Source organism: Xiphophorus maculatus, chromosome 24 (genome assembly GCF_002775205.1).
Source record: "Xiphophorus maculatus strain JP 163 A chromosome 24, X_maculatus-5.0-male, whole genome shotgun sequence".
In the NCBI taxonomy this organism is placed as follows: domain Eukaryota; kingdom Metazoa; phylum Chordata; class Actinopteri; order Cyprinodontiformes; family Poeciliidae; genus Xiphophorus; species Xiphophorus maculatus.
In genome coordinates, this window is record NC_036466.1 from 14,448,830 (window position 1) to 14,476,747 (window position 27,918).

The 27,918-nt window shown below is 46.6% G+C and overlaps 1 protein-coding gene and 1 non-coding gene across 7 annotated transcripts; one reads left to right on the forward strand and one right to left on the reverse strand.

Moving 5' to 3' along the window:
* The first annotated feature begins 574 nt into the window (after nt 1–574).
* On the forward strand, nt 575–26,371 carry LOC102229557 (CLIP-associating protein 1-A-like). Of its 6 annotated transcripts, none has more exons than XM_023329446.1 (41): nt 575–880; nt 1,310–1,622; nt 3,540–3,618; nt 4,266–4,369; nt 4,436–4,527; nt 4,600–4,675; nt 5,699–5,796; nt 6,413–6,483; nt 10,726–10,860; nt 10,934–11,010; nt 11,077–11,169; nt 11,249–11,394; nt 11,465–11,600; nt 12,191–12,261; nt 12,708–12,767; nt 14,249–14,326; nt 14,396–14,563; nt 14,639–14,709; nt 15,617–15,772; nt 15,855–15,944; nt 16,014–16,187; nt 17,211–17,315; nt 17,432–17,488; nt 18,553–18,650; nt 18,732–18,758; nt 18,883–19,130; nt 19,445–19,508; nt 19,636–19,638; nt 19,713–19,876; nt 20,081–20,303; nt 20,693–20,776; nt 21,148–21,294; nt 21,549–21,649; nt 21,739–21,855; nt 22,492–22,639; nt 22,708–22,924; nt 22,990–23,043; nt 23,115–23,305; nt 23,587–23,715; nt 23,953–24,276; nt 24,478–26,371. In XM_023329446.1, the coding sequence occupies exons 2-41, from the start codon at nt 1,407–1,409 to the stop codon at nt 24,559–24,561; spliced, it is 4,776 nt and encodes a 1,591-aa protein (XP_023185214.1). In that variant the 5' UTR covers nt 575–880; nt 1,310–1,406; the 3' UTR covers nt 24,562–26,371. The 6 variants fall into 6 exon arrangements, with proteins under 6 accessions (XP_023185214.1, XP_023185215.1, XP_023185216.1 ...); XM_023329447.1 differs by having other exon boundaries at nt 14,639–14,697; XM_023329448.1 differs by lacking the exons at nt 17,211–17,315; nt 17,432–17,488.
* LOC111607696 lies at nt 3,131–3,259 on the reverse strand. Its single transcript, XR_002752429.1, has one exon. It is a non-coding gene; the product is annotated as a U4atac minor spliceosomal RNA (small nuclear RNA).
* Nucleotides 26,372–27,918: the final 1,547 nt, after the last annotated feature.

Consider the following 27,918-nt stretch of genomic DNA (forward strand, 5'->3'; position numbering starts at 1 on the left):
AGCCATCTCAGGACCTTATGAATATTAATATGTATTTAATATTTTGATTTTAATAATTATTTTTAAAATCCACTAAATATAATTCATATTGTGGAAAATTGGAAAAATGTGTCTACATATAATTTTTACAGCAGTTTTAGAGATTTTGATATTTTTCTCTCATCTAGAAGAGAATGTTTGGACTTTAATGGATGTCACGTTTTTCTCTGCCATGAAAGAAAAACTACAAATTACACAAGAATAAAACTCATATTAGGACTTTTATTCTTGTAATTCTGACTTTTATTCTCTTAATATAACTTCAAAACTCAAACTTATGACTTAGAATAAACAAAGATAAAAATAGTTTCTGTCTGGGTTTGGTTCCTGCTTTAACAGCTGTTGGGTCAGAATTTGACCTTTCCACACATGGATCAGAACCAGCAGTGAAAATATACTATAACATTAAACTACATGTGAGATTTATGAATTTTAGTAGTTTTTATGAGCCATAATTTATAACACTGATGAAGTTTAACCGCTTCATTTAGAGTGCAGTGTACCAGTTGAACCACCAGGCGTCGTCGTTCTGCGGCTTCATTCACTCTGCAGGCTAAAATGTTTAAAGTTTTATAAATAATCTCGTTATCATCCGGGTATTTACCCTAAGCGGGCGGTAATGATTAAGTTCAGGTTCTTCTGGAGTGAAACAGACAGATGTGTCAGTATTTGGACTTTAACAGGAGCTGCTGGCCGTAAAGTGAAGTAACGGTAGATTGTGGCCAGAGGCAGCATCGTCTTTCCTGGCTGCTTTTTTCCAGGGAACGGGTCGGTCCATCCGGTGAGAGACTCGGGAACCGGTTACCGGGTCAATAGCGAAATAACTAACCCACTCAGAGAGGTAGGTACCGCTAACGGAACCGCTGTGGACCGCAGGCGAGGTTCGGTATCCCGGTTAGCTCTGGGTCCTAGCAGCGGTGTTTCATACCGAAGCTGTTAGCCGCTCAGTTAGCAGCCGCAGCTAGCTGCTCTGTGGTTAACCTGCTGGTTGAGCTGCTAACCAGCGGTTAGTTAGTATCAAACCACAGACCGCAGCATATATGTTAGATCCTGCCTGTGAGTCCAGATTCAGGGTATAAAAACCTGTGAAGCTGCTGGTTAACCTGCTAACCAGTTTAGTTAGGGTTAAACCAGATAAAGATTGTTAGCTAGAACCTGCAAGTCATTATTCAGGGTAAAATGTGTTTACCTGGCAGGTTACCTGGCAACCAGCTGGTAGTTAAACTACAGCCTGTGAGTCCAGATTCAGGGGGAAATGTTTCTGTTTCAGGGTGGAGGGAGAATGAAGAGCATCGTTCCTCTGCAGGACATCTCACCGTGTTAACCAGAACCAGAACCGGACCAGAACCAGAGGAGACAGCCCAGACATGGAGGAGGACGAGGAGGAGAAGATGAGCAGCATGGAGGACCTGCTGGACCTGGTTCTGCAGAAAGACCTGGGCCGGCGGCTGCAGGTGGGGCCGGAGATCACCGAGCTGCTGCTCCACCCGGACCGCTGTCCCGGGCTGGACCAGGACCAGAACCTGCTGGACAGGATGGTGGACGCCCTGGCCAGCTCCTGGGTCAACTCCAGCAACTACAAGGTGAGTTTCTGACTCGGGCCGAACCGGGTCAGCGGGGAGGAAACGCTCCATGGTCTTTACTCTGATTGGGTCTGGTTCTGGTTCTGGCAGGACTGCAGCAAAAACCAAGGAGCTGGATAAGCAGAGGGTTTGATGGATTATTGAATTAAATGAATCTGAAGGAGCTTCAGGTTAGATTACAGATTACATTATTAATGTAAAGCAGCTCCAGAACCTCCTGCAGAACCAGTTCAGTGAATCAGAGTCCAGATCTGAACCCAGATCTAACTGTGGGTGAGCAGCTGGGTCAGAACCGGGCCTGATGGGCCGGTAGAACCCAGCGGCTCCCCGGCGGCTCGGAGCTTAATTTACACCGACCCAGTTTCCAGTTTCCCTCTGATTCACAGGAGGAACCCGTCAGAACCGCCACATCCTGCGGCCTGCAGCGCCACCTACTGACCCCTGTGGTTTATTTAATCCTTTTAAATAAATGCAGAATTGATCTAAAACTGAAAACATTTAGTTTTCCATTTCTTCTGGGCTCAATCAGACATATTTATCCTGAGTTATCAGAACAGGATTTGGGTCATTTTGTTTCTAAACACTTGTTGATATTTAGCCAAGTTTAGTCAAATAGATTTAGGTCAATTATTCAGTAAAAGTCTCTGGATAAACATGTTTCTACTGAATATTAAACTGGTTATAAAAAGACAAATACTCTGTGTTGTCAATATTCTCTATTAAGAAACTTTTCCCTGATCCCAAATAAAGCGTCTCCATCATTCTTGGGCTCCTGTTGTTATCGCTAATATTCAGCACTCTGTCAACACGCCTCCTCTAGAGGAAGAAACTCAAATTATTGGTCACTGACGATTAAATTTGCTCCTAAAATATTCAGAAATTCTCAATTAATTTCACATATTTTCTAGGAAAATACCCTGATGTCCAGAAGTTGTAAATTTACAATTTAAAATAATTAGTTTTCTGAGAAAAAAGCCTCAAATTTCTAATAACTTTTGAAAATTTTTACAAGTTCATGACTTTGTAGGAAAAAAACTGACTGTGATTTTTACCACAGCAAATTTACAACTTTAAACATAATAAAATACATGTTTGTTTTTTCTTAGAAATATGTGAAATTAATCTTAATGTCTGAGGTTTTGTGGCGCTGCCTGGCTCAGTGGTAGAGCAGGTTGACGGTTCGATTCCCGGCCTTTTGCTTCTTGTCTTCTTCTCTCTTCCTGTCCAGCTTCTGTAGAATTAAATCTTTTTTAGCCACTTCTGGGTATTTTGTGAAGAATTGTGCTGAATTTCATTAACAGTACATTGTAGCTGCGCTTTGCACAACAAACATCAGTTTCTAAATTAATTTACAGATTTTTTTTTACAGTTTTTGTTCCAGAAATCAATATTATTTTGGCAGTAATATTATTTTTTATGCTGTATAGAAGTGTGATGTAATACCGCTGTTAACCACAGGGGGCAGTATTCATGGTATTGTCGATAAAATCTCCTGAATTTTGAGCCGTTGCTCCAAAAATTGCACCTTCCCCGAGCGCATGCGCTCAGGTGATGCGGATGTGTTGATACGGTGTCAGCAGGGAGACTCTCACTAGCCGTTCATTGAGCCTCCCGGTCCACCCCAAGACAAGGAAAGCTGGCGGGGCGGTTCCGGTGGCGGTTCTAGTGCGGAGCGAGTTTCCTCCTCAGTCACGGTTCCGACCCAGATCTCCCGTTTCAGCCACAGTCCGCCTCGCTTCTCCTTCTTCTGCTGAAGCCGCTGATTTAAAGCCGGTTACTCGGTCCAGTTTGTAGGTTTTTGCTCTTTCTCCCAGTTTACTCCTCAGTACCCAGAATCCTTAGCGGTTGAGCTGCGTTCTGATTGGCTGTGGTGGGATGGGGTGTTTCCTGCTTTATATCGAAGTGTTTTCCTCTCAGGTGGTTCTGCTGGGGATGGAGGTTCTGTCGGCTCTAGTGGACCGGCTGCAGGAGAGGTTCCGGACTCAGGTGGGAACAGGTGAGGACAATATTGTCACTGGACCGAATATATAAATACAGAGTAGAACTATATTAAAATAAGAAGTAAAAAATAATAGCAAAGATATGACAGAATATAAGTTAAACTGAAATCAGTTTGAACCTTTAGTAAAATAACATTTAGAGTAAAAATTGGAGAATGACAGTGTGAATTAAATAAGATCAATACAATTAATTAAAAAAAAACAATACAGCATGAAATATGAAGAAAAATGAAATATAGTGAGTAAAATAACAGTAATAGCTAGTATGAAATATAATATATAGTAGATAAAAACGTATAAATTAATTCAATATTTAGCATTTATTATAATCAATAAAATAATACAGAAATTAGAAAATACAAGGCATGAAATATAATAAAATATATATTTAATAAAGGAAACATGAATAAAATAAATTATTTCAATATACACCATTAATTGTAAAAAAATATATAAGTAATGAATTAAATAAATATGCCACATAAACAACATATTAAAATGTAATAAATCATTTAAAAAAGTGAGTAATGCCACATTTAAAACTTAGATTCATGTGGAACAAAAATAATCCAGGATAATATTTATTAATACAAAACATGAGAAAACATTCCAGATGTTGCCTCTTATCAAACATCTGTCCCAGTCCTGCCCAGCCTGATGGACCGGCTGGGCGACTCGAAGGACCAGGTGCGGGAGCAGGACCAGGCGCTGCTGCTGAAGGTCATGGACCAGTCGGCCAACCCTCAGGTAGCTGCAGCGGCTGGACTCCGCCTCCTGTCCAGGTGAGGCTCTGACCCTCTGCTGTGTCTGCAGTACGTCTGGGAGCGCATGATGGGAGGGTTCAAGCACAAGAACAGCCGGACCAGAGAGGGGCTCTGCCTCTGCCTCATCTCCACCCTCAACGTGTGAGCGTGCGACCCCTGACCTCTGACAGTAAAGCGGTCTGTTGTGTTAGAGCCCTGCTCTGTGTCTTCCAGGTTTGGCTCTCAGAGTCTGACGCTGAATAAAATCGTTCCTCACATCTGCAACCTGCTGGGAGACCCGACCAGTCAGGTACCACCCAGTCCTCTGAGGCCACTGGTTCCAGTTCCTCCAGTGCTGAACTGGTTTCATTTGGTCTGGAGCTCCAGTTTAGCTCCAGAGGAGCTAATGGTGCTAATTTAAACTGCATGTTTAGAGCTGGGTTCATTTAAAATATCACCATTGTTTTACTATTTTCTTCTGTTATAATTTTCTATTTTACATTATTATGGTATGTTTTTGATTTAGCTATCGACTTTATGGTTATTATTATTTAATAACACATTTTTTGATATTTTTTTTACCTATTTTAATATTTTTTTGAAAAATATTTTTTACTATTCATTAAAAATAAATATTTTTTACACATTTTATTTTTCTCAGTTTTGTCAGACCTATCAGTTCTTATTATCATGTGTTTTACCAAATACTATTTTTCTTTATAAATTTGTAGAATTTTAAATTTCAATTTTATTTTCAAAGGGCCAATATTATTATTTACATATCTTATTCATTTTTCTTTAAGTTTTGTTTGTTTATTATTTATTTCAAAAAGTTTACTTTTATTAGACTAATAAATAATTTATTTACCTTTTTTTCTATAAATTAGTTTTTTAATAGAATTATTTATTGCATAAATTTTCTCAGTTTTCTGAGTGAAATAATAAATCAGGCTTTATTTGCAGTGGAGCGCCCTCTGATGGTGGAACAGAAACACTGCAGTGAGGAAACATTTGTTTTCCTGCTGGGGTCATGACCCTGGTGTCCTCTTGGACCGTCAGGTTGGTCTCAGAGTTTCTGCGTCCTGATTGGCTGCAGATGTCTGTCATCACCAGAGTCTGACTTCCTGTTCAGGACAGGAAGCCGAGCCCACCCGCCTCACTTCCTGAATCTCTCAGCAACAAAACCCTGAACTTACAGTTCAGAGGCCTCTTAGTTAGACTTTGATTTAGCTGAACCATAAACACTGAAACACATTTTTATTCCCTTTAGTTTGAATAAATTTCTCCTGTATGGAGTTAAATTCCTGCTGTGTGTCTCCATGTTGGTGTGAAGGTCCGTGATGCAGCCATGTCCTGCCTGGTGGAGATCTACCGCCACGTAGGAGAGCGAGTGAGAATCGACCTGGGGAAGAAAGGGCTGCCTCAGTCACGGTGCGTTCAGGGACTCCTCACCCTGTGGTTTTAGCTCTGCCTCAGTCACGGTGCGTTCAGGGACTCCTCACCCTGTGGTTTTAGCTCTGCCTCAGTCACGGTGCGTTCAGGGACTCCTCACCCTGTGGTTTTAGCTCTGCCTCAGTCACGGTGCGTTCAGGGACTCCTCACCCTGTGGTTTTAGCTCTGCCTCAGTCACGGTGCGTTCAGGGACTCCTCACCCTGTGGTTTTAGCTCTGCCTCAGTCACGGTGCGTTCAGGGACTCCTCACCCTGTGGTTTTAGCTCTGCCTCAGTCACGGTGCGTTCAGGGACTCCTCACCCTGTTGTTTTAGCTCTGCCTCAGTCACGGTGCATTCAGGGACTGTCAGATTGTTGTGCTCCGTCCTCAGATAACGGACCGATTGTCTCGTGTTTCTGTCTCAGGCTCAGATCAGAATCAGTCTTCCTCTTCCTGTCCGACCTTTGACCCCGTGTCTCTGATTGTTTGCTGTCTCGTCCGTCTCAGAGTTCCTGCTCCGGGACTTTGACCCGTTTAGATTCTGTCCCAGGTTCAGAGGTCAGCCTGCAGGCCTCAGTGTGTTGCTGCTGACTATTCTCTGTTTGTGGCTCTGCAGGCTCAACATGATCTTCAGTAAGTTCGACGAGGTCCAGAGGTCAGGGGTCATGGTGCCGTCTCCTCTGTCAGGTAAGAACTGCTGATCAGCCACTGGAGGTTCTGGGTTCTGGGTTCTGGGTCGGCTGCTTGGTGGGACCCAATCTGAGTCAAACTGTCCCAGGTTTGATCCTCTGCTCTGAAATATGATACAATAAAATATGATAGAATTTATGTAATATGATTTGTTGCAGTATAATACAATATGATACGATATGATACAATATAATACAATATAATACAATATGATACAATAAAAATATGATGCTCTAATACAGAGAGAACATATGACACAAAATGAAATGATAAGATGTGATTCCATACATTAAGCTACAGTACGACCTGATACAATATGATACAACCCAGTATTACAGATTATGATCCTGTCTAATATAATACAGCCTGATTTAATAGATAAAGATATAAAGTTACAGTTTGTCTTCCTGGTCTGAATCCTAGAGAACGTCGTTCTTCTTCCTCCAGCTCAATGGGAACAGTCCAAGTTCTTGTCCTGATGTCTGTGGGACACACACACACACACACACACACACACACATACACACACATGTCTGCAAACAGGAAGTTCAAACTGGGCCAAGCCCACAGCACAGCAGCAGCTGAGGCTTTTATTTTGTAGGAGTGGTGTCAGCTGTCGTCCTCACAGTCACAAGACAGAGAGGCAGCAGAGGAGGACGGAGCGGCGCGGAGAGAGAAGCTTTCCTCCACAGGTAAATCCTCCTCTTCACGTCCAGCCGGCTGATCATCAGGATCTCTCCTTTAGACTCCTCGTCCATCCGACCCGGTCCAGATTCTGACCCGCTTCCTGTCGGATCAGAAAGTTCAGTCGTGAAGGAGCTGCTGGTGGAACAGGAAGAGCTTTTGTCTGGATCCTCCTGGAGGAGCTCTGGGAGTCACAAGCCGCCTCTCATTCAGACAGGAACGAAACCTGCAGCTGTTCTCTGTGTGGACCCGCGGGCCGGTACCGCCTGCTGGATAACGGAGAGATCCAGTTGGTCCCGGTTCTCCCGGTTCTGAGCCTGACCCGGCTGAGTGAATCAGAGGAATGTCTGAGACGGAGGAGGATTAAAGCCAGCTGTCAGGCTCCATCAGAACCGGAGCTGCTGGACGGGACGCACAGTTCAGCTGGGAACCGGAGCTCTGAAATGACCCGATTGTTTGGTTCTGACTGTCTGCATTCAGAGGGCTGCAGCTGCTGCGCGTCGCCCCGCTGCGCATCGTTCTGCTGCGCGTCGCCTTCGCTTCCGTCGTCCCGCTGCGCATCGCCTCGCTGCGCATCGTTCTGCTGCGCATCGCCTCGCTGCGCATCGTTCTGCTGCACATCGTTCTGCTGCGCGTCATTTTGCAGATCGTACACATATTGACATATTTATATTCTAACTCTGCTCCACTACAGCTCAATAAAATATACCAAAAGCTTCACAAACTTTTTCAAACACGTAAAAACAATTTTGATTTGTTTAATCAGCACAATTAGGAGTTTAATAACCAGCGTAAAATAAATAATAAAGAAACTAAAAGTGACTGCCCTGACCAAACATTTAAAAAGAAACTGGAACAAACCTTTATTATCTTTTCTAGATTAGGATGTGGCTTCATTTAGTTTGATTTTGTTAGTCGATTAAATGAAGAGTCTGAGTTTTAGTAAAAGCCACTGGATGTTTTTAGTCCGTTTTACTAATAAATTAAATTGAAGCTTTGTGTTGCACCTTACATTTACCATGTTTAGAGTTGAATTATATCTCGTTTTGAACGGCCTGGCATCAGTGAAAACTTCAACAAGACTTGCTCTGACTTGATTTAGGACGGGTTTTAAGTTAATGTCAGTTTTGTTTAACATTATTAACATTTTATTATCTTATTGTGTAATTTAGAATATTATATCAATCAATCAACTTTATCTATACTCTTGGGCAGATTTGGTTACAGTGAGTCAGCTTTTATTGCCACACTGTAAACTTTACATAGAAACACAATAATTATAAGTATAACATACTTTAAAATATTTAAACTTTTATTGTTATTTTTAGTTTAATTAAATGCTTTTAATAGTTAAAATATTTAAAATCAGCTTTTCTTTCAGATTTTCTATTTGTAGCCTAGTTAAATATTTTAAGATCATTTATTTAACTCTTTAATGGAAATCCAATATAATCAGTTGCAAAGAAATATTTTGAATAATTTTTCTGCTGACTCATCACTTTGCTGCTCCGTCCTCTCTGACTCCGCCCCTCCTCTGATTGGCTCCTCCTCTTCCTGCTCCCCTCCATCCTGTGTGGAGAGAATCAGAGGAGGAAGAGGAGGAAGAGGAGCAGTGTTTCTGGTCTGGTTGGAGCCGTCGGGCTGCTGCTCCTTCCTCCGGGTTTCTGTGCTGCTGCGGACCAGATGTGAGGCGGAGCGGACGGAGCCGGCATGCTGAGGAAGCTGGTCTGCAGGAGGATCTGCTCCTGTAAGCTGCTCCTCTTCCTCTGCATCAGAACCAGACAGGAAGCCGGGCTGAGGGGGCGGAGCCTGACTGTTGGGAGGACGAATCAGGATGTGAGGAGGAAGCTGCTCCCAGATCAGCATTAGTCCAGTTCTAATGCACCGGGCTGGTTCTGGTTCTGGTTCTGGTTCTGGTTCTGGGTCTGGTTCTGGGTCTGGGTCTGGGTCTGGTTCTGGATGGTTGGACTCTTTCTGCTGGAGTTGGTGAGCTCATCCTGTGTTGACCTGCTGGTTTTTCATCTAACAACCTGATCCATGTTGTTGGTTCTGGTTCTGTAGAACTTCTGCTGGTTTCCTGCTGAAAGTTGTGAGCTTTTATCTACAGGAAGAAACTCTAAAATATGGAAACTCAAAGGGGACATTTTTGTGCTTCCATTTGGTTTCTACTGCTTCTGAAAGCCGCTGAAAAACCAACCAGATGTTTTGTGAATGAAGTTCATGGTGTCTGGAAAATGAGCCATTTAAAAAAAACTTCTGAATGTAAAGCCTCAAATCAGAAGGCACTGCCCGTTACCTAGCAACCCCAGTGAAGCCCAGCTTGCCACCTAGCAACATACAGGTGGTTTCCCAATGTATGCGTTGTGCAATGGCTGCTGGAAGAGATTAGAGTTTTGTTATTGACTGGAAACCACTTCTGATTGGCTGTGCAGGAAGCTCCACTTCTGCTTTTCAAAGATGTCTGGTTGTATAATTGTGCATCTGTTTGCAGCCATTTTCACGTGTGAGTGTAAACGTTGAGTTGGGGGCGTGGCCAGCAGCTGCTTGTTAGGATTTAAAGTGACAGAGGCCCTAAAACAGCTCAGCCTAGTCAGAACTGATCAGACTGAAATGGAGCGGTTCTGGTTTTACATGAGACTCAGAGGAAGGTTCTGTCTGGACAGAACCGATTCTCTCCTGGTGACGCTCGGTGGGTTTGACCTGCTGATGTGTCGGCTCCGTCTGGCTGTGTGAATAATGGAACAGGATCGATTGCTGGGCGGTAAACTGGTTCGTATTCAGAGCCTGATGTGTTTATGTCCTGATGACCAGAGAACATGTTCTGCTGCTGCCACCAGCTGAACCTCCATCAGTTCAGGAATCCCATCCTGTCCAGCTTCACTGCATGCATCAGAACCATCCTGTGCAGTAGTTCTGGTTCTTCAACACTGGACCGATTGTTCTGTCTGCTGTCCGGTTCTGCAGGAATCTCAGGAATCTGCTGGGATTCAGCATTGAGCCCGGCTCGGCCCGCCTGCTGGGTTCATTCACACCAGGCCTGTTCAGTTCACTTCAACCCGTTTTAAAACTGATGAGGTGTGAATGCTAAGCTAATTCTGGTCCTACAAACCTCGGTCTGGGTTCAGTTGAAGTGAACTCTGGTTTGGTTTGAATTCATATGTGAACATAAGAGGCTCCAAAAGCAGGAAGTAGACAACAATGCAGGGCATTCTGGGTAAATAAAACCAAAAGTAACATGCTAGCCTAGCGTTAGCAGCAGAAATGTTTCCTGGTCTTTAGCCTAAAGAGAAATCCTCCAACACTAAAACCTGACGCCTCCATCTTGTTTCCATCTTGTGAAACAGGAAGTTGCTCTCAGGGTCTTCAGAGGTTTTTGTGTCGTTTCCTTCAGTGGTTCTTGGTGCAGCGCCCCCACAGGCCAGGAGGGGAACAGGCTGGTTTGACTCAGAGAACCACAGCAGCTGGAGGTGGAGCAGATGATGGAGTTCTGGTTCCAGTAGAACCGGGTCTACTGGACCATTGGTGTTAAAACACTCCTTGTTGTTTGTCTTCCAGATAAAACCTTTGAGGACGATGAGTCGGTGGACGGCGGACGTTCCTCGTCCAGAGCAGCCTCTGTGTCTGGGAGGAAGGCGGTGAGCATGGGCTCGTTCCGACGGCCGTCCTCGGCCTCCAGCAGCAAGTCTGCAGGTCAGAACCGGAACCAGTTCTGCCCCACGTGTCCAGGTGTAGGCCGTGTTTTACGAGGCTCTCTGTCCTGCAGGGCGGGACGGATCGAGTGCAGGAGCTGTGGATGAGGAGGATTTCATCCAAGCCTTTGAGGACGTTCCCACAGTTCAGGTAAGACATCTTCTGCTCCCTGATCCTCGCTCCGTTAAATCTCAGCTGTGGCGTTTCCTCTGCCAGATCTACTCCAACCGGGAGGTGGAGGAGGCCATGACGAAGATCCGGGACGTTCTGTCGGACGATAAGAAGGACTGGGAGCTGAGAGTGGCCGCCGTAAGCCATCTTCACCTCGTCTCAGTGTGGAGCGTGTGTTGTTCCTCTGACCTCTGACCTCCGCCTCGTCTCTCCTCAGCTGAAGAAGCTTCGCTCGCTGCTGCTGGCCGGAGCGCCGGAGTTCGACTGCTTCCTGCAGCAGCTGCGGCTCCTGGAGGCGTCCTTCAAGCTGTCCGCCAAAGACCTGCGGTCTCAGGTGGTCCGGGAGGCCTGCATCACGCTGGGGTGAGGCCGCGACCTTTCACCTCTAGAGCTCCTCTGTCCCCTGATTAGTAACGCCTCCTGTCGCCTGCAGCCACCTGTCGGCGGTGCTGGGCAGCCGCTTCGACCACGCCGCCGAGGCCATCATGCCGCCCCTCCTCAACCTGGTGCCCAACAGTGCCAAAGTCATGGCCACGTCGGGCGTGGCCGCCATCCGCCTCATCCTCAGAGTACGACCACACTTCCTGGTTCTGGTCAACACGTCTTAAAGCGGCCTTGCTGCGCAAAATTCACTTTTCACATGTTTCTGTCTCTGCCGCTTCTAAAAACAGACCAAGATATAAAAAACACCAGATGTTCTTTGGTTATGAGTTCATGTTTTTTAGTGTCTGGAAAATGAGCCATTTCAAAAACCTCCCAAATATTGTCACGCTGCACCGTTACCTAGCAACCTAAGCTGATCTCCAGCAGGTTTGGTCAGCTGGTTTTTCTGCTGTACAATGGCTGCTGGAAAAGACGAGTTTTGTTGTTGAGTTACCATCCAGAAACCAGTTTGTGCTTTCTGGTTGGCTATGCAGGAGGCTCCACTTCTGCTTTTCAAAGCTGTAAAGCAGAACAAAAGTAATTTGGATTTAAAGTGACAGAGACCCTGAAACAGCTCAGAATGGGATGGATCAGACTGGAATCTTATTATAGTTTTAAAAGCAGTGCTGCGCTCCGTGAGGCTCCAGAACCTCCATGCACAGAACCTCCTTTCCACAGCAGCTGGTTCTGATCCATAAAACCTCCTGCAGCTTTTCTTTCTCCTCTGGTTCTGCAGCACACACACTGTCCTCGCCTCGTCCCCATCATCAGCATCAGCTGCTCCTCCAAGTCTGTGGCTGTCAGAAGGTCAGACCGGATTTATCTGTTGTTACACAGAACAACTTTTATTTCTGTTGATTTTGTTCAATTATTATATTCCAAGTATTTTTTAAATTAACATATATCTGGATTTTTTTACTACTTAATTTTATATATATATATATATAAAATGTATTTAATTTATTTACTTATGATTTTGTTTTTACATAATTTTTCATGTATAAAAATTTACTTTTTTTGTTTAAAATACATTTTAAACCTTTTGTTTGTTTTTAATTCTGTTCATGTACAATATTTAAAATTAATTAGTAATATTTGATTGTTACAATAATTTTATAATAATTATTCTCTTACTAATATTTATCATTTTGTTTTCTGACAAAATGATAAAAATAAATAAATGAATGTCCTATTTATTTTTAGTTTTCTGCAGCTGTTTTCCTTCCACAAACTTTTCCTGCCTTGTTTTCCAGACGCTGCTTTGAGTTTGTGGACCTGATGCTGCAGGAGTGGCAGACCAGCAGCCTGGACAGGTACACACACACACACACACACACGCACACACACACACACACACACACATCTCCAGCTCCGCCTGAGGAAACCTGACACCCGGCCCAGACGGCTCCACCTCAGCCGTTTCCATGGCGATGGGAACCACCGGGGGGGAAACCTGAGCCGAACCCGAGCGGCTCTCTGCGGCCATCGACCCGTCTGAGTCCAATCAGAACCAGAGTCAAACTGGGTTCATTAGAGATAGATGGTGGTGAAGCTCGGTGGAGGCAGAGTCATGATGTTCAGAGGCCTGAAGGCCTCATCATGTCATTTAACTGGATTTCACTGTCTGTACATTAATTTACATCGTTTTTCATAAACTTAATTAATTAACATCTTTCATCTCTCTCTCTCCTTCCCTCTCTGTCCTTCCGTCCCTCCCTCTCTCTCTCTCTCTCTCCCTCTCTCTCTCTCCCTCCCTCTCTCTCTCCCTCTCCCTCTCTCTCTCCCTCCCTCTCTCTCTCCCTCCCCCCCTCTCCCTCTCTCCCTCCCTCCCTCCCTCCCTCCCTCTCTCTCTCCCTCCCCCCCTCTCCCTCCCCCTCTCCCTCCCTCTCTCTCCCTCTCTCCTCCCGCCCTCCCTCCCTCCCTCTCTCTCTCCCTCCCCCCTCCCCTCCCTCTCCCACCCTCTCCCTCTCTCTCTCCCCTCCCTCCCTCCCTCCCTCTCTCCCTCTCCTTCTCTCTCTCTCTTTCCCCTCTCTCTCTTCCTCCCTCCCTCCTCCCTCCCTCCCCCCCTCTGTCTCTCTCCCTCCCTCTCTCTCCCCTCTCCCCTCCTCCCTCCCTCCCTCCCCCTCCCCTCTCCCTCCTCCCTCCCCCCCTCTCCCTCCCCCTCTCTCTCTCCCCCCTCTCCCTCTCTCCCTCTCTCCCTCCTCCCCCCCCTCCCCCCCCTCTCTCCCCCTCTCTCTCCCTCTCCCCTCCCTCCCTCTCTCTCTCCCTCCCCCCCTCTCCCTCCCCCTCTCCCTCCCTCTCTCTCCCTCTCTCCCTCCCTCCCTCCCTCCCTCCCTCTCTCTCTCCCTCCCCCCCTCTCCCTCCCTCTCTCCCACCCTCTCCCTCTCTCTCTCTCCCTCCCTCCCTCCCTCCCTCTCTCCCTCTCCTTCTCTCTCTCTCTTTCCCTCTCTCTCTCTTCCTCCCTCCCTCCCTCCCTCCCCCCCTCTGTCTCTCTCCCTCCCTCTCTCTCCCCCTCTCCCTCTCTCTCTCTCCCTCCCTCCCTCCCTCCCCCCCTCTCTCTCTCCCCCCCCTCTCTCTCTCCCCCTCCCTCTCTCTCCCCTCTCCCTCTCTCTCTCCCTCCCCCCTCTCCCTCCCTCTCTCTCTCCCTCCCCCCCCTCCCTCCCTCTCTCCCACCCTCTCCCTCTCTCTCTCTCCCTCCCTCCCTCCCTCCCTCTCTCCCTCTCCTTCTCTCTCTCTCTTTCCCTCTCTCTCTCTCTTCCTCCCTCTCTCTCCCCCCCCCCCCTCTCTCTCTCAGACATGGAGCGATGCTGATGGAGACGATAAAGAAGGGGATCCATGACGCTGATGCTGAAGCTCGATCTGTAGCCAGGAAGTAAGGCAGCCTCCACAAACACAGCAGCTCCAATAAGAACAAGCCTCGCTCTGACCTCTGACCTCTCAGGTGCTACTGGAGCTACCAGGGTCACTTCAGCCGGGAGGCGGAGCTTCTGTTCCAGGGTCTGGAGTCGGCCTATCAGAGAGCTCTGCAGGCCCACCTGCGGAGCGGAGACGCCCTGGTGTCGCTGCCGGCCTCCGACCGCTCCTCGTCCTCGTCTCAGGAGAGCCTGAAGTGAGTTCAAAGGTCACCTGGGGCCCGCCTGCTGGAGCCTTCTGCCTCTAACCCTCTGACCTCCTTCCTCCTCAGTCGGCCGCTGGCCATGAAGAGCTCAGCAGGAAGCAGCAGCAGCAGAGGTCAACATCAAGGTCAACATCTAGGTCAACATCATCACACCTCACACATTTAAACCTGTTTTATTCATCATATTTAATTATTATTTTATTGCATAATATTTCCTATATAATCATAAAAGACTTATTTTGTTTATTTCAATTTTTATTTTTTTAATATCATGCATTATAACGTATCACATATAAATGTAATGTAGTACTATATGGAAATATAAAATAACATTTTTAATTCATAGGAACAAACATTACAGACCAGCAATCAGAAGTATTGATCTTTAAATAATCAATTAGAGAAGAAAAGAGAAAAACAACAAAAAGTACAAATTAACATGGAAATGTGTGACACAAAAACAAAATATATTAAACATATGGGGTTTATTTTTCTTTTCTTCTTTACAGTTATTGTATGAATTTTTACATTTCTAATAATAAATGTAATTTTAAATTTATATTCCTTGTTTTAATTATTCTGGGGTCACAATAACTTCTGGTAGAAGTTGAAGAGAGAGAAGAAATAAACCAGAAAGATAAATAAGTAAATGAATTGTATACAAATAAAGAACATGTTTTATGATGAAAATAATAATATAAAAATAATCTGTATGTAAGCAGATCTGTACCACAGTTTACACAAATCAACATTTAAATTCAACCAGAGAAACAGATTTTAGGTTTAAAGTAATAAAACCAGCTGATAAAAAATGTAACTATTAAAAATGTTCTGTATCATCTATCATATAAACTCACTGATCTGATCACATGGTGTTAGAAATAAAGCTAAACAGTTTAACTGCAGTAAAAACTAAACTAGAATTTAAATAAAGTTGTCATAATTTCATCTCATTTGTTTAAATTATGTTATGATATTTAAATAAAAGCAGGAATATTGTAAAAGTGCAGAACAGTAACTAACAGGAAGCTGTTGGACCTGCAGGCAGCGCCCCCCGCAGGCCGGGAGCCGTCTCGTCCCCCGGCGCTCTGCAGCGATCCCGCAGCGACGTCGACGTCAACGCCAGCGCCAGCGCCCGCAGCAGGATGCCCGCCGTCAGCGCCGCCGCCGCTCTTCCTCCTGGATCCTACGCTTCGCTGGGTCAGAACCAGAACGTCCCGCTGGCTCCGCCCACCTCTCAGGGGTCACGGGTCGTCCTTCATCATCTCGTCTTCATCCTCAGGGCGAGTCCGGACCAGGAGGACGAGCGCCGGAACCGGTGCCACGGCGACAGACGGCCGGAGCCGAGGGAAGGTCGTCTCTCAGTCCCAGCGTGAGTGAAGAGACCCGACGTCTCGGCTCGTGGTTCCGGTCCACTCTGACCCGGTTCTGTTGGTTTTAGCCGGCAGCCGGTCCGGTTCTCCGGGCCGCCTGCTCAGCTCCACGTACGGCCGGATCCTGAGGCCCGCCGCAGGCAGCAACGGCGCCCCCTGCAGCGTGAGCGACAAGACGCGACCCCGAGGTCACCGCAGCCAGGGCTGCAGCCGAGAGACCAGTCCGTCCAGAACCGCAGCCGGTAAGAACCGTTGCTAGGCAACAGGCCCAGAGCTGCAGAACCTCGTCTGATTGGAAGAAAATGATGTTTTAGTTTATAATATTTTATTATTTTTAGATCTATTTCCAGTGATTCTAATAATTTTTTTATTTAAAATTTGATTTTTAAATTAAAAAATCTAATTTTTAAAATTTGATTGTATTTCACTTTTATTATTTCTTTTTCTTTTAACTTTTTTATCATTGATATTTAAAATTTCTTTTTTATTGTATTTTTAAAATTGTTTTATTGTTTTGTTTAATTTTATGTTTGTTCTATTTTATTTTTTTAATTAGTTTTATTAAAATTAATTTGTTTAATTTAGCTTAAATCAGTTTTTATTTAATCAGATTTTATTGTTGTTGTTCTTTTACTGTTTGGTTTTATGTTTTTAATTTATTTAAGTTTTTTTATGCATTTAGTAAAATTCATAAAATCATTAGAACGTTTCCTCCAAAAACATCTAAAAACTAAAACATTCAGGTTGATATAATTAGAAAGTTTTACTTTTTAAACTGTCTTTTGTCTCATTTCAGAAAGTAAAACTTATTTATTATATAGATCCATCACACATAGAATGACAGATTCTTTATTTATTATTTTGATAAATTATTTTTAATTTTGGCTGCAGATAATATTCAGAAAATTTTAGTCAATGACTCAAATAAAAAAGCATTTTTAATGTCTGGATGTTATATTTATGTAAATATTTGATGAAAACCAGGATATCATCTGCAAACTGTTGCAGTTTTTTTTGTTTTTCTTGGTATAAATGAAGCCAGAAGTGATGAAAGTTGACAGGAAGGAGAACGCAGCCCTGCGGAGCTCCTCCTGACGCTTGGCCATGTTGCCATGTTTCCTGGTTTCTCCACCAGTTTAGAACCGATCCTGCATGTCCTCCTGCTGTCTAACCCAGCCTCTGTAACTCACTGCATGGACCGCTGTCCTCTTCTCCTGTCCTCTCCATCCCCTCTTCTCTCTGTCCTCTCCCTCCGGACTCTGCAGCCCGGAGTCGGATCCCTCGGCCCAGCATGAGTCAGGGCTGCAGCCGGGAAACCAGTCGCGAGAGCAGCCGCGACACCAGCCCTGCCAGGGGCTTCTCCCCGCTGGGTGAGTACCTGACCGCGGCCCCTGCTGTGTGGCCCCGCGGCCCCCTGAGCTGCCAGCGTTAGACGCCTCCTGCCTCAGAGTGAGGGACCTGCTGTGGTTTTTGTTTCCTCCTGCAGCCAGCCGGCCTCATTCCCGTTCCACCAGCGCCCTGTCCTCTGCAGAGGGCTGCTCAGGTGACCTCTGACCTCCTCATTCATTCATGCTCATTTACCTGCATGGCTGAGGCAACAGCCCCATGCTGCGGGGTCAAAGGTTAAAAGTAGCAGGAGACATGCCTGGGCTTGTTGCTGGTTTGTGTTGCATCTCTGCTGATGGTTGAGCTGCTCCAGGTTCCTGGTTGCTTTGGGTCCGAGGCTCACACTGTAAAAAAGTCTCACCAAGTGGTTTGTCTGGTTTCTAGTGCAAAGATCTTAATAAATTCAAGTTAAAAAATACTTTATTGACCCCAAAGGGAAAATAAATAACGATTAAACCTGATTACACTTGAAATAAGACAAAGCTCCATCAAGATGCAGCAGCTTGTTTTAGGTCAATAATTCCTTAGTGTTGATGAAAATGTTTTAGTTTTTCTGGCACTTATAGTATTTGTTTATGAGTATTAAAGTGGCAGTATTAGGTAAAATCAACTTTTTAAGCTTTCCATCATGTTTAATGGTTTTCCCTTCATTGTTGCTCAGATTCTTTCTTTCATGTTGGAGAAATCCTTTAATCTCCATGGCAACCATTCAGCTGCTAAACACCTGGGTGGCCCTAGCCCCGCCTTCGAGGTGTAGCTCCTCCCCACTGTGCTCCTTCAGACTAGCCAAGTGAATTAGCAAACAGCTGGTGGAACTGCTGAGCTGCTGCTCACAGCCAGGTAAAGAAAGGGTTAATAGAGGAACCATGTTGGGATGACTTCCTGGAGGCGGAGCTTGAGAAAGAGCAGGAGCTTCTTAAAGGGACAGAGACCCATTTTAAGCCCTTCAATTAAGAAGTCAGATTTCTTTTAAGTCATATTTAACATCTATTTAGCAGTATTTTTATAAAAACTGGAGAAAACATCGGTACTAAATGTTGCTACAAACACAGAGTTCTGCCTCTTTAAGACATTATTGACTGAAAACAAACTCCCATGTTTTCCTGTCTTATTTCTAGATGTTTGCAGTAGAAACTAGACAATAGTAGTTGGTAAGATTCTGTTTTTGCAGTGATGATGCTGCTGCTGTCCAGTCTGATCCTGGTGTCTCTTCCTCCTCAGACCGGCTGGCCCACCAGGCCCGGATCTCGGCCTCCGTCAACGCCATGCGGGTCCTGAACACGGGCACCGAGGTGGAGGCGGCCGTGGCCGACGCTCTGGTAGGAGGCAGCTGCAGTTTTCCTCTTGCTGTCTGATCTGAGCTCCTGTGGTGCTGATGTCAGGTTTCTTATGACTTCCAGCTGTTGGGAGACTCCAGGAGTAGTAAGGTAGTAGATCCTGTGTGCCTGCATGCAGCGTGTTTCACAGACCGTTTCATCACATCAGCAAACTCTCCGTCCGTCTGTCCGGCCGCCGTCAGGCTTCCTGCTCACTCTGGTTCTCCTCCCACAGCGGCGGCCCGTCCGGCGGCGCTTCGAGTCTCCCGGGATCTACTCTGACGACGACGCCAACAGCGACGCCTCCAGCGCCTGCTCCGAGCGCTCCTTCGGCTCCAGGAACGGCGGCGCCGGGCCCCACTTCCTGCGGCAGACGGAGGACGTGGCGGAGGTCCTGAACCACTGCGCCAGCTCCAACTGGTCGGAGAGGAAGGAGGGCCTGCTGGGCCTGCAGAACCTGCTGAAGGGCCAGAGGACGCTCAGGTGGGCTCTGCAGCTGGAGGCCAATGAATCAGCAAAGAGACCAAACTCACAAAGGAAAAACCTTTAACTACAGAAAATGTTTATTTACATTTAAATACTAATTAATACGTAATGTTGCTTTTTGAAAACATAAATATGAAACAATCTGCAACAACAAACATTTTACTCTAAAACAACCTGGAGTGCAGAAAACGCTGGTAGAGTCTGAGATGAACCATCTGATTGGCAGCGGTGGTGGGCGTGGCCTGGCAGGCTGGCCAATCAGAGAGCTTGTTGTTTCTGCGTGAACCTGAACAGACTCTGTTTGCTTCCAGCCGTGTGGAGCTGAAGAGACTCTGTGAGATCTTCACCAGGATGTTTGCAGATCCGCACAGCAAGGTGAGGACCTCCTGACAGGAAGCAGAAATATGTAACTTCCTGTCAGACTGGAGACAGGAAGCAGCTTGAACTAACCCGCTGTTCTCTGTTGCATGTTGCTCTCTGCTGTGGACTCTAACAAACCCAGAGAGTAAGTGGTTCCTCCTGCAGCTGCTCATTGTCTCCTTCATCCCCGTCCTGACCCTCCTCTTCCTCACCTGCCAGGTGTTCAGCATGTTCCTGGAGACGCTGGTGGACTTCATCGTCCTGCACCGGGACGACCTGCAGGACTGGCTCTTCGTCCTGCTCACTCAGCTACTGAAGAAGATGGGCGCCGACCTGCTGGGCTCGGTCCAGGCCAAGGTCCAGAAGGCTCTGGACGTCACCAGGTCGGAACCAGAACCAGCTTCCCGACCGTGGTTGTGTTATAACCCAACTAGAAACTGGGGCTTTTATTTTGAAAGAGGCAACCGTCTGCTGATTGCTTGTTTAGACTTTTATTAATGTACCATGAATAAATGATGAAAATGAATTTGTGCTGAATCAGTTCATATGAAGAACTGATTGTGTAAAAGTTTGTTTCTGCCTCGCAGGGATTCGTTCCCCCTGGAGCTGCAGTTCAACATCCTGATGCGCTTCATCGTGGATCAGACCCAGACGCCCAACCTGAAGGTCAAGGTGGCCATCCTGCGCTACATCGAGGCTCTGGCCCGACAGATGGACCCGGCCGACTTCGTCAACTCCAGCGAGACGCGCCTGGCCGTCTCACGCGTCATCACCTGGACCACCGAGCCCAAGAGCGCCGACGTCCGCAAGGTACCGCACTGCATCATGGGAATCCTCCTGGACCGGGCCAGGAGGAATCAGAACCTTACAACCTATGGTACTATTGGGATAAAAATAAAGATTCTGGTAAAAAGACAGAAACTGATTTTATTGTCCAGCAGCAAAAACATTAAAATGTTAAAAACAAAATATAAAGATTAATAAGATAATGTACTAAACTACCAGAAACAGTTTATAGAAACAGATTATTTTATCAACTAATGTGCATAAAAACTATTGTTGTTGAAAAACATTTTTATTCTTTACCTCATTTAATCATTTTATAAATTTACTGTATTTATTGAAAACAGCAGAGATAATGGTTCCGATAATCAATAACTGATGTGACAACGAGACGATGAATGTTTCTCCGCCCTCAGACGCTCCACACCTGGGCAGGTGAGGATCGCAGCTCCGCCGCCTCTCTGCCCCGGGAGGGGCATCTGGAGGAGAGGTGCAAGCAGGTAGAGCCGGCATGAGCAGGGCAAATAACCCGCTTATGAGTGGGGCATTAACCGGGCCTGGACGGGGCAATAACTGGGTCTGAATGGGGCATTAATTGGGGCAAATAACCAGGGCATTAACCGGGTCAGAACCGGGCAGTATTCGGGTCAGAACCAGGCGTTAACCGGGTCAGAACCGGGCTCTGCCACTAACCAGGCTCCTGTTTCTCTGCAGCTGCTGCATGCCTCTGAGGAAGCTGTTTCCTTTCTGGCTGCATGTCTGCCGCCTGGCTAACTCGGCTCTGACCCGTTCTACAGGTCCGGCTGGCGGCGCCCCCCGGTGGAGGCAGGGGGAGCCGGTGAAGTCAGCCGGTCCGGTTTGTGTGTTGCAGGCGGCCCAGGTGGTTCTGATCGCCCTGTTTGAGCTCAACACCCCAGAGTTCACCATGCTGCTGGGAGCGCTGCCCAAAACCTTCCAGGACGGAACCACCAAGCTGCTGCACAGCCACCTGAGGAGCGCCAGCGCCGGCATCGCCATGGTAACGCCCTTCACCCCCCACAGGGAGGGCTCCTTCAAATCTAACTGAACAGTTTGAAGATAGTGATGATGACCTCTGATGACCTCTGGAAACGTCTTTATTCAGATCTTTAAAATGAGATCAGCTAAAAACAACATGTGACTCAAATTAACTGGATTTAAAGTTAATTAAACTTTAATTCATTAACTAAAGAAACGTCACTCAGGTGTGACGGCAGGTTTCCTCCACAACCTTTGACCTTCTGCTTGCTTCAGGCGGCTCCAGGCGACTGGGCCGGCCGGACGCCTCCCCGCCCCCCCGGCGGCCGCAGCAGCCCTCTGACCTCGCCCACCAACCACGGCGGCCTCTCCCCCAGGTGAGAACGGGCCGTCCTGACCCGCCGGCCTCCGGTCAGGACCCAGACGCTAACCTTCCTGGTATCTCTCCCCCCTCCCCCGCCTGCAGTCGGCTGTGGGGCTGGAGCGCCGACGGCCTCTCCAAATACCCTCCTCTTCCTCCCTTCCCCTCCCCTCTTCCTCCCACTGCCTCCCTCAAGGCCTTACGGCGAGCGTACTCTCCCAGGTAACCCCGCCCCCTCCGCCCCCCTCCAGCCATCGTCTGTTTGACTCACCTGTTGGTGTCTCAGGTGTCTGTGACCTCATCATTGTCCATCCAGGTTCCTGGACTCACAGAGAGGCTTTCCTAGGCTTGGACCAAACCAGAGGTGGCGCTAAGCTGCTAAGCTGCTAATGCGCTAAGAGCAGAGCTCAGTTTTAAGCTAATGCTTTAGAGGTGACTAGTGTCACCTCTAAAGCATTATCTCACCATCTGTTGAGATAAATGTGATCCACTAGAGGGCGACACATGTTTGACATGGTTGAATTTAGCGCCGTAGCATTAGCGTCTGTTAGATACTACAATGATTTAGCGTTAGCTAATGATTATAACTGATGCTTCAGGTTTAGTGTATCTAATATTGATGATTAACCCTTTAGGGTTAGCATAGTTTCTGATTAACGTTAGCGCTGCTAGCTTTTCAGTGACTGGTTTCCACTGTTGGACCTGGAGCAGAATGAAGAGTCGTTGGTCCAGTGTGAATGAAAACAGGTCCAGTGGTTAGGAGGACAGAGTCCAGGACTGATCCATGTCCATTCAGTGTCTCCTGCAGTAGCAGCAGCAGCAGCTGCGGCGCCTTCAGCCCGTGTTCCTCTGTTTCAGCATGCTGGAGTACGACAGTGAAAACCTGAACACCGAGGATCTGTACGGCTCCCTGCGCGGCGTCTCTGAGGCCATCCAGAACTTCAGCTTCCGCAGCCAGGAGGAGCTGGTGGAGCCGCTGCGGCGGGACGGGAAGCGGGACGGAACGGTCAGTGTGTTCACGCCGCCTCACCCCGTCAGCTGGGTCTAGACGTCACATGACTGTTCTGCTGCTAGGCCGGCGTGGCGGCGGCGTTGGACCCAGAGCGCCGGTTCTGTGGCGACGTGACGGAGGGCGGCCGGACGGCTCTGGACAACAAGACGTCCCTGCTGAACACGCCTTCGCCTCGCTCGTTTTCCGGGCCGCGCTTCAGGGAGTACAACCCCTACAACTACACAGACGGCTCGCCGGAAAAGCCCGGCCCGGAGGACGGCGCCGAGCCGCAGAGAGACGGTGAGCCGGACGTCCTGTAGCGGCTCGCCGGGTCTGTCTCTGTCTCACTCTGGCTCCCTCTGCAGGCCGGCGGCAGGAGTGCGGAGAAAACAAGACGCAGAACGCCAAGAGCTTTCCAGGTAACAAACCGAACCCAGAGCTTCAGCAGAACCGCCGCTTTCCGTCCTAACGCGGTTCTGTGTGGCCGCAGCCGGGTCGGCGGAGCAGCTGGAGCTGGTGGGGCAGCTGCTGAAGGAGCTGTCCCAGGCCGGGGACCAGGAGGACAGGCGGGGGACGCTGCTGGAGCTGCTGAAGGTGGCCCGCCAGGACAGCCTGCTGGTGTGGGACGAACACTTCAAGACCCTGCTGCTGCTGCTGCTGGAGACGCTGGGCGACAAAGACGTGAGTCCAACCGGACCGGACCGGACCGGTTCTGACTCACAATGAGCAATTAATCATAAAGAATTAACATAAGATGATTAGTATTTATCATAATCTGTTTGATTTTAGGTGTTTGGTTGGTTGGTGTGTTTTATTTTGGAAACTAAAAATCTCTCCCACTTCCTGTGTGAAACATTCCTCACAAAATTAGTTTATGAGTCAAAGTCCAAAATGTATCGACTGTTTGCCATAAAGTGATCCGTGATCCGTCACCTGGTCGTGACCCGCTCCGTCTCTCGCAGCACTCGGTCCGGGCGCTGGCTCTCCGGGTTCTGAAGGAGATCCTGCGGAACCAGCCGGCCCGGTTCAAGAACTACGCAGAGCTGACCATCATGAAGACGCTGGAGGCTCACAAGGACTCTCACAAAGAGGTGAGGAAACCGCCGCCGCCGCGTACCGACCCGGTTCAGATGATGGTGATGGTGATGATGTCATCATTTGCTGCTAACAGACTGCAGAAAAACTTGAAGTTTAATGTATTTAAGGTCAATCAGTTTGTAAAGAAGATACTCTTCCTCCTCCTGCTCCTCCTCCTCTTCCTCCTCCTGCTCGTCCTCCTCCTCCTCTTCGTCCTCCTCCTCCTCCTGCTCCTCCTCCTCCTCCTCCAGGTGGTGCGTGCGGCCGAGGAGGCGGCCTCCGCCCTGGCCGGCTCCATCCACCCGGAGCAGTGCATCAAGGTGCTGTGCCCCATCGTCCAGACCACCGACTACCCCGTCAACCTGGCGGCCATCAAGATGCAGACTCGCGCGGTGGAGCGCGTCTGCAGGGAGCCGCTGCTGCAGCTGCTGCCGGACGTCGTCCCCGGCCTGCTGCAGGGCTACGACAACACGGAGAGCAGCGTCCGCAAGGCCAGCGTCTTCTGCCTGGTGGCCGTCTACGCCGTCATCGGAGAGGAGCTCAAGCCCTACCTGTCCCAGCTGACCGGCAGCAAGGTACGCCGCTACCCACAATGCATCTGTCTGCCTGAGATACAAAGCGCTGAGCGGTTCCATCTAGAGACACACCGTTACCCACAATCCCCTTTGTTTACATTTTAGAGCTGTTGTCATAACAGCATGACTCAGCAAAACCAGAATATATTATTATTAAAGTTTTCGCCGCGTCATCATTTAATTCCATCATCTGTTCTGCAGATGAAGCTGCTGAATCTCTACATCAAGAGAGCTCAGACCTCCACCAGCAACAGCAGCAGCTCCTCCGACATCTCCTCCTACTGAACCACACCTCCTCCACCTCCTCCACCTCCTCCTCCTCCTCCTCCTTCAGCCTCCATCAGCCTCCAGCCTGAGGAACAGGAGGAGCTTTAAGGATGAATGTAGAGACCTTCACTGCTGATCATCTGGCTGGCCAATGACGGGAGGAACCTGCAGGATGTCACTTCCTGTGGGACTTTGTTCACTTCCTTCTTAAAGCCTCACCTTTCATCGTTCTGTTCAGAACTTCCTGCTGCAGGTTTTAGGTTTTAGATCAGAATCTGTCGTCGTATTTTAACGGTTAACGTGTCGGGGTCAGGGGTCGTAGACCTTTAAGTCTTTAAATTAGAGGGCGTAGCCAATCAGAGCAGGAGGCGGAGTCTCTATGGCAACCAGAGATGCTTCAGTTGTGACCACGTTGGATCCAGAAATGCTTCAGTTTTGATCTATTTGGTGAGATTTTACCAAATAATTAATGATTAATGATTCCACACCTGTAAATATTGTGTTTCCATGGAGACGCAGCTGATGGCTGATCCACAGCTGTTCAACTATGCATGAGCTGGATGAAGGTCCTGAGGAAGACTACTGCTGGTCCCTCAGCGTAGCACTGAACTATGGCTGCCAATAATCAGTATTAGGATTTAAATATTGATCATCAGCAGAGGAGCCGCTTTACACAATGTGAAGTTTGATCACTTTGATCGATCGACCAGCAGCCAATCAGACTCAGCCTGAGAGACGGACCGACCAATCAGCTGAGCTTTGCTCTGATTGGCCAATCAGTGTGAAGTCTGGACTTTAGCAATAATCAGAAACTCAGTGGGTTTTTCCTCATCAGCACACTGGATGGTTTAACTGCTGCTTCCACCGGGGGGCGCCACTGTTCACCTTAGTACTATTATTATTATTATTATTGTTATTATTATTATTGTTTTAGCTCTGCTGTTTATTGACAGACGGCAGCAGCACCACAATAAATCTGTCACTCAATATAAACAACTCAGAAGAAAAGGAACTAGTTCACTGATCTGATGTAGTTCATTCATTGTAGTTCAGGGGAAGAACTGAAGTTTTAGATTCATTTTTATATTTCAAAATCCTCAAACTTAAAGTTTCTTTTTGGGAATATTTCTTGTTTTTCTTCATCACTACATTCAATTATTTAAAGATTTTATTTTTATTTTCTATATTTTCCAGGTTTTCCACTGACACAGCGCCACCTGCTGGCAGCAAATCATCTTTTAATCTTAAACTAAGTTAGAAAAGTTGAGAAGCAGCTCAGTAAGTTAGAAATGTGGAAAAGTTTTCCATGGGTTTAATTGAAGTTTTTGTTTTTTGATGGTTTATCATATTTCCATCCGGTGCTCAGCTCCGCCGGAGTGGCCTAGTCAAAGTGCAGTCGCTGCAGCTGATTTTCATTTGCTTCACTCTGAGTTGACTCATAAGGTTTAGTTCTGAATTGGACCTGGATCAGGACGGAGTCTAGACGCCGAGCAGCGGGCTGCTTCCTGCTTTCCTTCCAGAACCGTTTGGACCTTTCAGAACCTTCGGCCTGATCTCAGTTCCTGGTTCCCCCTCCGGAACCGGGCTGTTGTTGTTAGCGTGTGCCTTTGGGTCGACTCTCCTGAACAGAACCAACATGTCCGAACCGTTGCTAACCTTTGCTAATGCTAACGCTAACACTGCGCTGCTGCTTTAAGGTGGACTGAAACTCAGAGTTGCTGTAAATAAGCTGCAGATGCATGGCGCCCGACGCTTTGGGTTGGATCCACCTTATATTTAAGTTCTGCTGGACATATTTATCCCCAACAATAAACAATCTCTCTTCTAATTCTTCTTCTCCTCTTGTGTCTTCATTAAGTCCTGGACTGACCCGGGCTGAAGAGCCGCTCACACAGGAAGAAGCCATCCGCACACATCAGTCTGTTTACATCAGGCTACTGTAGGTTTGAAATGCATGCTGGGAAAAAAACAGGACATCAAAGGCTGTTCATTATTTATGAACTACAGCAGAAAATCTGGTTTTATAAAAGTGCTAATCAGTAAATAAATGATAAAGTATTTGAGGTTTCTACTCTAAAACAAGCAGCAGCTCTGATTTACAGAACATTAAATGTGTTTATCTGGTCCAGACGCCATGAAAATAAATTACATTTATGGTTTTCACTGAACCAGCAGCCGTCCAATCAGAGGAAAGCTTGATTCAAAGCCACCAATCAGGGAGAAGCTGCCTAAAGGCTTCAGTATTTTTAAAGTTTTCTAGTGCAAATATCTTAGTTCACTTTAAATCAGGCAAAACAACAAAGTTTTCTACAACATATAGGAACTTTTCACCGATCAATAACTAATATTGATGAAAAATCACTAGATTATTTCACTTGCATGGGAAAATGTCTTATTAGTGATTTGCCAGTGAACTTATTAAAAACAGATATTATCTGAAACATATTTTATCTTCTATTTTAATTCGTTTTTATTTAGATGTTTTGTTCTGATTTTAGTCGCTCCTGTTTCTTTGTTCACTATTATAACCACAGACAAACAGCGCCACCTGCTGGCTTGATTTTATCCATCTCTATCACAATTAATACAAAAAATATAAAGTTTCTATGATCAAAATCACAGAAAAACAATAAAGAGTCTCGAAATTTACTTAAAAATATATTCTGACCATATTTTTTATTTCATGATTTTTATATAAATCTATTAATTTATTTATTGTCAGATTTATTATTTTCCATATGGAAACCTAGACGCCACCAGGGGGCGCTCTAACAGTACAAATATTATTACAGCCTTTTAGGAATAATGTTTCCTTCCCACAGACAAAAGTGCTCCATAATAATAATAAATAATAATAATAATAATAATAATAATAAGCCCAGTTTAAAATGACCAGGGTCACATCTTCTTCTGCCTATTTCAATAAAACTGGATCAAATTTAAATTTGGTTGAATTTTGTCATATTCTATGAGACAAAATTCACTTTTTTAAATTTCTCCTGATTTTTAAATGCAGCTGAAATATTAATTTAAGTATTAAAATGAGTCTGAATTGACTGGAAACAGGTGGTGAAAAAATCAAAAAGGAAATAAACATTTAATCTGTTTTAAAATCTGAGTTTTTCATTGAAACGATTCCAGCCGTTCAGGTTTAGTTTCTCTGACTTGTTTTACGCGCCGGACTGCATTTCCCATGAGGCAGCGGGGCTGGTCAGCTGTCCTGTTGGATCCAGCAGGTGGCGCTCTCAGCTCGCTGTTGCTGCTGCGGCTCCGCTCGGCCTCGTCTTTCCTCACCTGCTGACAGGTAAACCGAACTGTTTGTAATCGGTTTGATTTGGTTTTGCGGACAGAAAAGTCCTGAATTTACAACAAACG

What these genes read in the sequence shown, in the direction of transcription:
- LOC102229557 (XM_023329446.1), top strand. Translation starts at nt 1,407, where the DNA reads ATGGAGGAGGACGAGGAGGAGAAGATGAGCAGCATGGAGGACCTGCTG. An exon ending in CTCATCTCCACCCTCAACGT is followed by an intron (nt 4,528 to 4,599) that starts GTGAGCGTGCGA and finishes TGTGTCTTCCAG; the next exon opens with GTTTGGCTCTCAGAGTCTGA. An exon ending in AGGACGTTCCCACAGTTCAG is followed by an intron (nt 11,011 to 11,076) that starts GTAAGACATCTT and finishes TTCCTCTGCCAG; the next exon opens with ATCTACTCCAACCGGGAGGT.